Source organism: Eretmochelys imbricata, chromosome 21, assembly GCF_965152235.1.
Source record: "Eretmochelys imbricata isolate rEreImb1 chromosome 21, rEreImb1.hap1, whole genome shotgun sequence".
In the NCBI taxonomy this organism is placed as follows: domain Eukaryota; kingdom Metazoa; phylum Chordata; order Testudines; family Cheloniidae; genus Eretmochelys; species Eretmochelys imbricata.
The window spans coordinates 11,802,796-11,814,103 of NC_135592.1; the positions used below are offsets into that span (position 1 = coordinate 11,802,796).

General features: G+C 51.7%; 1 protein-coding gene across 1 annotated transcript; it reads left to right on the forward strand.

Annotated features, from left to right (window-relative positions):
- The first annotated feature begins 1,422 nt into the window (after positions 1–1,422).
- Positions 1,423–10,420, forward strand: LHFPL5 (LHFPL tetraspan subfamily member 5). The gene is made up of 2 exons (XM_077839578.1): positions 1,423–1,834; positions 10,143–10,420. The coding sequence occupies exons 1-2, from the start codon at positions 1,423–1,425 to the stop codon at positions 10,418–10,420; spliced, it is 690 nt and encodes a 229-aa protein (XP_077695704.1).
- Positions 10,421–11,308: the final 888 nt, after the last annotated feature.

Below are 11,308 nucleotides of genomic sequence, written 5' to 3' on the forward strand. Positions count from 1 at the left end.
AGACAGGCACTTATCCTGCCTCCGCCATTTGCCGTGGCCTGTGAAGTGATAGCAGCACTGAGCTAGGGCAAGGGGGCGAAGATTTCCCCCCGAATTGCCAGCATAGGTACAGCTACGTAAGGAGCAGCTAGGCTGAGTGAGAAGGAGAAAACTCACTGGCGGTGCCTGCATTGTATCTGATCTGCGAATAAACAGGACTTCCCCATCCGGGATGGTCAATCCAGCACTTTCCCCAGAACTAAAACATCAAAACACAGGGGCTGGAATTGGGGGGCTGCCACCCCCCCCCCCGGGCTTGAAGTGGTTTCCATCATGTCCAGGGTTTACAGTTTAGTTCAGTGGCTCTCAGCACCCCCACTATACAGATTGTTCCAGCACCCCTGTATAAAAAGGGTGCTTCTCTGTAGGGCTAAATGAACCATTAACGTCAATGGAGCTGCCGTGATTTCCCCCCCCCCCGCTGAAGACCTGGCCCTGTAACCACGTTGTCCCTTCCCCCCACAAGCCCCAGAGCTGGTTGGCTGGTTCCCCACCTTTCCTGGCCCTTGTTCTAGGCACAGCCCCCTGCCCCCATCCAGGGGCTAGTCCCTGATTGGTTGCTAGGACAGGGGCGGGGCCCCCAGCTGATGTGCAGTGGACGATGGTCGGAGGAAGAGCGTGTCTGGGAGGTGGGGGCTTGGCTGCGGCGGGGGGGGGCCGCAGGCACCTGGGGGTAGGAGGGGGCAGGGCCATGCGCCATGGCTCCTTGGCTTGTGCTCACCCTAGATCTCTCCATCCAGCCCCCCACCCCCACCCGCGGGCTTACAAGGGCGCGATCGGAGGGGAGGGGGCGCCAGTGACGGGCAGGGCTCCCCCCCAGGGCAGCTTCCCCCCACCCCAGGGCGAGGATCCGCCGCGCCCTGCCCCTTTGCGCAGGCCGGGCCGGGCGGCTCCCCAGCGGGAGCTCTCCGCGGTGCTGAATCGCGCTCCCGGAGCGCAGCGCGCAGGAGGCGCCGGGCCAGGGGGCGCGGGGCGCGCAGGGGCCCCGCGGAGGCGCAGGGGGCCGAGCCCGCTGCCGGAGGACGAAGGGGGCGGGCGCGGGGGCGGAGGCAGCGGCGCCGGGAGACACGGGGCTGGGAGGAGCCGGGGCAAAGCGGCTGGTCCCCCGGGAGCGCAGCTGGGAGCCGGGCAGCCCATCCCCGGCCGGACTGGGGCTGCAGCCGAGAATCTGGACACGGAGCTTGCTCGCCAGAGCTGGGTCCTGAACACGGGGCTCTGGGCCCAGAGCCGCCCCCTAGGTCGGGGGGTGCAGGTGCAGGGCACCCTCCCCCCTCACTGACTTCCCTGGGTGCCCACCAGGAGGCAGCCCCCCCCAGCCAGGGAGCCCCCGGCCCCACGCTCCCAGCCCTGGGCCAGCTCAGAAGCAGCCCACCCAGCCGCGCCATGGGGAGGATGCTGCCAGCCCAGGAAGCAGCCCGGATCTACCACACCAACTACGTGCGGAATGCCCGGGCCATGGGGGTGCTGTGGGCGCTCTTCACCCTCTGCTTCGCCATCGTCATAGTGGTGAGCTTCATCCAACCCTACTGGATCGGTGACAGCATCAACACCCCGCAGGCGGGCTACTTCGGCCTCTTCTCCTACTGCATTGGCAACGCCCTGACCGGCGAGCTCATCTGCAAGGGCAGCCCCCTGGACTTTGGCACCATCCCCTCCAGTGCCTTCAAAACGGCCATGTTCTTCGTGGGCATCTCCACCTTCCTCATCATCGGCTGCATCCTCTGCTTCAGCCTGTTCTTCTTCTGCAATTCAGCCACCGTCTACAACATCTGTGCCTGGATGCAGCTGGCGGCAGGTGAGTAGCTCCAGGGGGTACAGCCCAACCCCGTCCCAGGGGCAAAAATGCACCCGTGGCCGAGGGCCACCTCCTTACTGTTTGTGTTACCACAGCCTCTGCAGGGCCCATCTGAGATCAGGACATTCCCAGAGCTGGGGGAAGCAATATAAAAGGCTGGCAACTGCAGACCGAACAGAGAAACTTACTCTGTATTTTTTCTTCTACAATTTGGGTCAATTTAATGCTGGTGAAAGGAGCTAGAGGGACAGAATTAGAACCTGATCTCCTCCCCGGCCACAAAACAGGCCCGTTCAGGTATTTGAGATCCCCATCTGCCTTTGTGCCTCATCCCTGCCCTGGCAGGGTGACGTCCCAGGGGAAGAAGATAGTTTATCATCTTACTGAGCCACACACTCATGGGGGTCTCTGCTGAGACGGCCAGTAACAATAGTAATACCTAGCTCTTCCAGGGCACTTTTCATTGGTGGATCTCAAAGTGCTTCGCAAAGGAGGTCAGTAGCATCACCCCTATTTTACAAATGGGGAAACTGAGGCACAGACCAGTGGTGTGACTTGCCCCAAGTCACCCAGCAGGCCAGCGCCAGGTCGCCGGAGTTCCAATTCAGTGCTCCATCTGCTAGGCCACATTACCAATAAAGGTGCCATTTAGGGCCAAATGTGAGAGCGGTTTTGCAACATGGAAACCAGGCCCTAGGGAAGCGAGCTCAGACCTGTTAGACTCATTGCACCTAGGTAAGCAATGCTCTTGCTGGTGCAGTAGCTGCACTTGCTGAAGCATGAAGGGGAGAACTGCTCAGTCAGAGCCATCTCCCCTCTAAACGTTTAGCTGGATCTAGCTTTACTTGAGGCAGATATAAAGGGCCACATTCGAATACTTTACTCATCATGAGAAGCCCCATCCTACATGAACTCCCCTATTGATTTCAGTGGGGCCTCCCCTGGAGCAGGGCACTTTTCCACTAGCCCCTTCTGCCCAAAGTTTAGTTCTGTAAGGTAGGAGCCAGCTCAGAGAAACGTCAGCTTGCAAGGCCAGGCCAGTCTGGACTGAAAGATGCTGGGTGAAGCAAACATGCATGTGTGCAGTTTTCCTGTGCTACTTAGAGAGGAAGGACAAAATCCCTTCCAGTTAAACAAACAGGTGAGAAAGCCAGGAACAAATGTGGGTCTGAGGCCCAGAGCACCCGCCTCTCTCACCGCCCCCTCTGCCATTGGAGGTGGGGTGGTTCCCTGCCTCTAAAACTCATGCCCTGTAATTGGTTCCTGACTTGCAGAGAACAAATGAGGAGCATGAGTTAAAATGGGACACGAGGTCAAGATTTGCCATATTAGCTCAGACTGTTAGTCCACTAAGCCTCTCCACCCTCTGCAGAAGCCAGTAGGTGATGCTTTAGAGGCATATGAAGCAAAGCCCGTAGGCACCCAGCAAGAGGTGCAGTTCTGTGCGGGGGGTTGGGGGGGGAATTCCCTCCCAACTGCTATAGCAGGCACCTGATGCCCTGAGGTATGGGACTTGATTGGCTTGTGGTAAGGCAAGCATTATTGGACATAAAATTATCCACCTAATGAACTCAGGTTGCAGCCACTACAGGCCAAGCAGATGCCAGGTCAGGGAGCTGATAAGCATGAGCAGACTAATATGGCGAGGCAATTTACAGCCACTGTTGGTCAGTGCTCCTTTTGTTTACCCAGCACATCAGAAAGTAGGGCATGCATCTTACCGTAACACTTGGGACAGAAGGATAACAACTTTCCAGGCTACCCAACCCATTCAGCTTAGCCTGGGGTTTCCTGGGTGGAATTACCATTAATTAAACCCTGCCAGCGCTGCTAGTCCTCAGAGGCAAGGGGCATGGTGAAGGCTGTGTGCTTTCCCTGTTGCAATGAGAAGCTGCTGAAATCCAATCCTATCATCCCCAGCCTCCTGAAATATTGATGTCAAAGAGGAAAGCAGCATCCTGTTCCAGTTCCTGCTTGGCTCAGCAGGCGGGGAGCCTTGCTAGTGGTGAAAATGCCACGGAGATAGAGAAAGCCGGGCCAGCTTCAGCACTGGTGGAAAGGCCCTGCAGGCAATGGAATTGCAGCAGGGCAGACTTTAGCCCTTAAGGTATCAGCTAATTCCAACTGGTCTAAAGGAAACAAACTCAAAGATTAAGATAAGAGGCTTGGAAGCAGTTCAAAAGTCCAAGGAACCTGAATAACCAAAGGTTTCCTGCCCCAGAGGATTTGAGTAGCAATTTCTTATATCTTTGCTTCTGCTGTTAGCATGACACATAGGGAAACAATGCAGCATATGGGAAGGAACTTGGTTTTCTAAAGAAAGCAGTGAAGTCTTAGTCCTTTCTCCCCATCTTTTCCCTTTGGAGGCAGACAGATCAGAGAGGGAAGGGTTAGGAGCTGTGCTCTGTTCAGTGACACATGGCAGATTAATAATAGAGAGAAACATGGCGAGAGAGTTCAATCTCCTTAATAAAATAAAGCCTTTATCTGATTAGGGTAAAGGAGGGCTTCGGATATGACTGACAGCCAGCCACCTTCCTCTTACATACCATCAAAGATGAAATATGGAGGCTAAAAGCTATTACCTGCCCATGCCAGTTAAGGTAAAACAAATAGAGGACAGCCAGGCTGGGATGCCTTGGCTTTTAACTCTCTTCAAGAAGGGCTAGGGCATTAGTGTGCTGGAGCTGGGGGCACTGATGGAGGATTTGGGTTTGGACATTGGAAATCCCATGGTGAAGGAAGGGTTTCAGGCTGTGCATGATCTGGCTGCTAGCAAATGGACAATGCAACCTGCCCCAGAGAGGCAGCGGCCCTGCAGCCAGGCCTGTGCTTTCCTAGGGAACACATGTTTCAAACACACCGCCAGATTTCCTTCCTGCGGGGGGTGAGTGGGGGGTGTCTTTAGACAAAGGCAACCAAACTCATCCATGCCAAGGAAGCCATGATATTGTCCAGTCCAACCCACACCACCCTCGCCCTGGCCTGTGCTGAACTGTTCTTGAGAGTCGATATGTTTAGGGCTTTGCCCACTCTAGTTTTCAATACTGCAAACCATGCAGGTGCACCAAGTCCCACGGTAGACTGTTCCACAGCCGCAAAGACTCTTATATTCCTTGTACAAAAGGAGGTCACAGAGGCCCCGACCGCTGCGCAAGCAGACCGCGAGAGACTCCCGGTGCTGAGGAGATCACAATGGAAGTAGACCAGACATGACTATCCCCATTTTACAGATCGCAAACTGAGGAACACAGAGATTAAGGCCAAGATTTTCAAAAGTGATGAGTGGTTTTAGGTGCCCAACATGAGACACTTTTAAGGGGTCTGGTTGTCAGAGGGTGGGGGGCTCTGCACTTACTGAAAACCAGGGTCTTTTTTAGATGTCTCAGGTTAGGCACCCAAATGAACTTGGCAGTTTGGACAATCTTGGGCTATGTGATTTGCCCAAGGCACATAGGCAGTCTTTTGACAGGATGGGAATTGAACCGAGATTGCCCGAGTGCTTTAACCACACAGCCATCCTTCCATCTCACACAGTCTTAGTTTTCCTGAAACATACACCTGCCTCCAAGCCACCTCAGCCTTTCACCAGCCTCTGTTGTCTCTGTTGACTGAGTCACAATCTGGGTCTAGCAGTCCAGTAGCCGCCAGTCTAACCTGCAGTCCTAGCTCCGCTGATCAGCCCTGGAGGCATGGCTGGCCGGCCTCATGTCAGGGGCTCTACACGCCCGCAGCAGATTGTGTTAGCACCATGGACAGAGCCTGTAGCTTCTCTCTGATTTCTCTATCACATCTCAAAGCTGGTGGGGGTCGTGGAAGGGACACCAGCGGCGATAAAAGGTTCCAGTGGCAACTGATGGGCTGAGAGGAAGGATTCTCTGGGTTAAAGCTGAGACTCAGGTGATGGGGGTTCAATTCTGTGACTCTGCTACAGACTCTAACGGTTTGTTGACACTTAGGGTTTCAACCAGACCAGTAAGGAGTTGTGTCACCCTTGCCCTGCAACTCTGGGTGCCTTAAATGGTATTCTGCTGTGGCTCACAGCCCTGACACCATCAGCCAGCCCAGTAATTCAATGTTGATAAGTGCAAAGTAATGCACAGTGGAAAACATAATCCCTACTGTACATACAGAATGTTGGGGTCTAAATTAGCTATTACCACTCAAGAGATCTTGGAATCATCGTGGATTATTCTCTGAAAACATCTGCTCAGTATGCAGCAGCAGTCAAAAAAGCTAAACAGAAGGTTAGGAGACATTAGGAAAGTGATTGATAATAAGACAGTAAATATCATCATGGCACTTAAATCCATAGTACGCCCACACCTTGAATACTGCATGCAGTTCTAGTCACCCCATCTCAAAAAAGATATATTAGAATTGGAAAAGGTACAGAACAGGGCAACAAAAATGATTAGGGGTATGGAATAATTTCTGTATAAGGAGATATTTAAAAGACTGGGACCGTTCAGCTTGGAAAAGAGACAGCTGAGGCTGGGATAGGATAGCAGTCTATAAAACCAAGGCTGGTGTGGAGAAAGTGACTAGGGAAGTGTTATTTACCCATTCGCAGAACACATGAACCAGGAGTCACCCAATGAAATTATAGGAAACAGGTTTAAAACAAACATAAGGAAGTACTTCACACAACGCACAGTCAACTTGTGGAACTCATTGCCAGGGGACATTGTGACAACCAAAAGAAAAACTGGGTTCAAAACAGAATTAGATAAGTTTATGGAGGATAGGTCAATCAATGGCTATTAGCCAAGATGGTCAGGTATGCAACCCGGTGCTCTGGGTGTCCCTGAGCGTCCGAGTGCCAGAACCTGGGACTGAACAATGGATCACTTGCTAAGTGCCCTGTTCTGTTTAGGCCCTCTGAAGCATCTGGCATTGGCTGCTGTCAGAGACAGGACCCTGGGCCAGATGGACAATTGGTCTGACCCAGTATGGCCGTTCTTACTTTCAGACTGAGCAGGCACCAGGCAGCCAGTTAGTTTAGGTGCAGGTGGGGCAGGGGCATAAAGGGTGGGGCGGAGCCTCTATTTTATTTGTATCAGGATCACATCTCAGCCCAAGATGTAGGTATTCCTTTAAAGCTTCCCCGCCCATCCCCCTCCTCCTCCACACTGAGCTGCAGGGGAAGGTAATTAAGTGTACCGGAAGGCACAGTTTCTAAATGAAAAGAGATGGCTTATGGAGAGCCAGTAAGATGCACAAATGCCCTTACTACTGTCCTCCCACAAGCCTTTGAAAAAACCCTCAGCAAACCGTTGCCAGGCAGCAGCTATCCACCATCCTGAGAATGTTCTCTGGCCTACAGTGATCCCAGTGACAGAGAGACATGGAGGCTTCAGGGAAGGGGGGTGTGTGTGAGTAGGGGGAGGGCAACCGCAGCATCTTTACACCACTGAATAGCAAGAGGGATGGATGGTGCTGCTGCTAACCTGCTGTCACCTGATGCATCAGAGAATTTAAACAGCATAGCAAAGTACAGTAACTACGAGCGCACAGCGACTTCAGGGAACCATTAGCTGCATGTCTCTGGAGAGAGGGCGTGTGCCATGGAGAGAAACAGTTTCTCATTCCAAAGCTCTTGGCCCAGGAACGGTCCTGTAGCGTACGAGGGAAGTGCATGTTTCTGGCAGAAGGATGTGCATTGAAGTTATATACGATGTGGATTTGCAATGGATATAACATTTGCACTATAGGCTGTCCGTCCCCTTGTGCTAGATATTGTATAAACATATTGGCCCCGACCCAGAGAGTTGGGGGGGAGGGAGAGTGAAGAGCAGATTGAAGTCTCTTTCAATCTGCTCAGAAAGTTGCTTTGTAAAGCTTTTGGTGTGAGCTGTATGTGGACATTTTGAAGAACTCATTGCAGTGGTATTTGTATTAGGGTAGCTTAGGAGCTCCAAATCAATCATTGTGTTAGGCACACACATCTGAAAAGAGAATCCCTGCTCGGAATCTGAAATGCCTACAACGCCTATTGGTTAATTTAACCATGGCAAGGCCCTTGTTAAGTCCTCTTGTGGGCAACTGGCCAATACCTTTGGCCAAACGTGACAATCCCTGTCTCACATAATAGTAACAAGCCTTTGCTGCCTGTCAGGCCAAGCTGGCGTGGCCCTGCTCTTGGTTGGATAGCATTTCCCGGTTTGTCTGTGCAAAGCCCCGGAGCAGAGGAGAAGGGGAGACAGTTGTATGGGATGGGGACATAGGAGACAGAAAGAGCCCCTGGCATAGGGAATGGCAGGGAGCCCCTGAAATAGACACAGATAGGAGGGTGGCACACAAGGAACTAGTGGGGAAGAATACAAGGAGTCCTTCATGTGGGCACTGAGGTCAGCGTCCCCACTGCCTGCCTTTCCTCTCAAAATATTCATCACTTGATGCCAGGAGCCCACACACGGTGCTAGACATCATACAAACATTAGTATGAAAAATTAAACTCCACAACTCCCCCCAACCACTTCTTTACAATCAGCCAGTGGCAAACTGGGACTAGGACCCCAGGCATCCTCCTCCGAGGGCTACCACCCAAGAGTCACCTATAATGACTCTTCAGAGAGAGTCTAGACCATACTCAGCAGCCAAAGCCCCTTTGTGACTTCGGCAGACAAGCTACCCGGCCGAAAAGGAAAACGAAGCCACTGCTGCATTTGCTCTAGTTAGCAGCAGGAACGGGTGTCTTACGGTGCAGACATGGCACACAAACGAAAGCAGCTCAGGACCAGGAACGGATCAGACCACTGGGTCGCGTACACTCCCAGCGGTAGGCTGTTTACAAAAGGAGTTGACCATGGGGGATTCCAAGTGAACCCATTTCAAAATTAACCTGGGGGTCAATCCCTTGGGCTGCAATAAAATACACCTAGACAGAGGTTAGCCGAACACTGGTTAACCAAAGGGTAAGACAAGTTCCTCCAGCCCAAACAAATCCACTGAAAATCTGTTTTAAGCCATTAGGAGGGGACAATTCCTAGGGAGGGAGATGGTGCCTTTGACAGGATGCTGTTGCATATTCATGCCGGAACGGAAGGGCATTGCCAAGGCGACCAAGTTACTGGGAGGTTTTGCAGAAGCATTTCCTGTTGCAAATAGCGTTATGCTCCTGGCCTCACGGGTTTGGTACCAGTCTGACTGTGTGGGTAACCAAAATAGTTACACTGGGACAACCCCAACTGTGGATAGTTACACTGCTAGAAAGGTAGTTTGCACTACTGTAGCTTATTCGCCTCCCGCTGTGGAAATAAACGACACCTGTATATTGCTATAACTTCATACACACGGGGGTGTGGGGTGGATGTTGTACCCCTTTAACGGTACTGTTCTAGCTGCACTTGGGTAACTTTTCTCTTTAGACCTGCCCTTGCTCCCATATAACTAGGCTCCAGGAAAGTGGGATCACACCAACACCGTGCACTGGATGCAAAACTACAACTGTGGGGCGTTAACCCACTTGCGCCTCACGATGCATTTTAGTCCTCGAGCTTTTGATTCTCTCTCTCTTCCTACCTCAGTGCCTCACTTCTCTGACTGGAAGGATAAATACCCACCTGAGTGGAGCACTTTGAGGTTTACAATAGAAAAGTGCAACCTGGTTATTATGGGAAGATGGTTTGGGGGGAGGAACTAATCAGATTGGTTGGTAAGAGGCTGAACTACCTGTAGCTGCCTGAGTTGGAGACCAGAGCTAAACCATGTTAATAAATTCATCATTTAGCACAACTCAGCCTTCAAGGGTGGGTCTGGTATTGATGCTAGAATGTAGAAACAGCTTTGTAGAGTATTTTTCAGCCAAGAAACTGCTTTACAGAGGCAACTTTCCTCTCCATTTCACCAGCCGCGGAGAATAAGGCACAGAGCAGTTGAAAGGGATGTTCTGTAGTTTATTCAGCAGTGAGCTGTTCGGTGATGTCCATTTAGCCCGCAGCTCGCTCTTGGGGTTGGTGGTTCGTAGTCATGGGCACGTAACAGACAGGGCTGGTTCTATTCCGAGCCAGATCCTGCACCGTCAACATCCAGGAGCACCGCCTGAGGTGCTGCATGATGCTAACGGATGATTAGGTTCCAGGAGAAGAGGCTCACAGAAGATCCACTTTGAGCTGTGAACGGTTATGCTTGCGGAACCTTCGTGGAAAGGGGAGTGGGCACAATGACTTCATTAAAAAAAAAAAAAAGGATGAATTAGGATCTAGGAATCTTTTTGGGTGGCGCTTTCCTCCCAGCTCCAGTCCAGGGGGCAGTGCACTACCCCCGTGCAACTGGTGCCCACGTCCTGTGTTTTTTCCCCCTGCAGCGGGCGGCCTAATGATAGGTTGCCTGATCTACCCGGATGGTTGGGATTCCAATGAAGTGAAGCGCATGTGCGGGGACAAAACTGACAAATACACACTAGGGGCGTGCACCGTGCGCTGGGCCTTCATCCTCTGCATTATTGGGATCCTCGACGCCCTCATCCTCTCCTTCCTGGCCTTTGTTCTAGGGAACCGGCAAGATAACCTCCTCCCAGACGATTTCAAAGTAGAAAATAAAGGTAATGGCCTCACTTTGTTCTCTCCCCCGCTCGCCCAGTAGAGTGTACTTCAAAACCCCTGAGTGGTCACTGCCACCTATAAAGCCTGCAGCCATGCCCATCGGGCCCAGATACCATGATAGGTGTGAATTATAGTGACTTGGAAAGTGCTAGAGATGGGAAATAAAGGGGAAGGGATATTCAGGAACAAGGAGATCAGGTAGGTTCTACAGTACAGGCCGGGTCAGGCTTCTGCCCACTCATTGTGGCTGCCTGGCTAATTGCTTTCTAGAAATTAGTACTTTCCCACCATTAACAGGCTCCAGGCCAATCAGGTAGGAGAAGGCAGACATTACCCAGGGAGCTACCCAGGGCAAACGTTACCCAGACATGGCAACTGACACCACCAAAGAGACTAGACCAGGAATGGCAGAGAAAGTCAGTTCATTTCATCCAGGGAAGAAATTGGTTACAAGGATCCTAAGACTTGTATTTCATCTCAGTAGTGGAGAGATTGCTATCCCATTTCACACACCAGGTGGTGTATGTTAAAAGCACTTGGTAATGGATTAGTATCCAGCACTATCTATCCTGCAAACAGCATTTGGATTCTGAAGCACATGGGCATCATGTATTAAACAAGTGTTAAGGGAAACCTCAGGCAGGGGCTAGTCCATTTCCACAACTATTAAATGAATGCAAGGAGACTGCATCATTAAGTAGATACTGAATGAGGTTGGTCCACGATCAGTATGCAGCAGGGCATGAGACACAGCCTTCTCATTCATTAGCCACCTTAATGAGGTCACCTTTTCCCTTAACACATGAAACTGATACAACTTTTGAAGACAGCTGCTCCTGTTCTTTCCCTCCATTACACTCCCACTCACCCTAGTATAAAGACAGCTCTTTGTTTTACAGAGGAGGGCCATGAATGAAGAAGCTGAACA

Excerpts from the sequence above, each read along its gene's own strand:
- LHFPL5 (XM_077839578.1), top strand. The coding sequence starts at position 1,423 with ATGGGGAGGATGCTGCCAGCCCAGGAAGCAGCCCGGATCTACCACACC. Across the intron at positions 1,835-10,142 it reads CTGGATGCAGCTGGCGGCAG|CGGGCGGCCTAATGATAGGT; the intron begins GTGAGTAGCTCC and ends TTCCCCCTGCAG.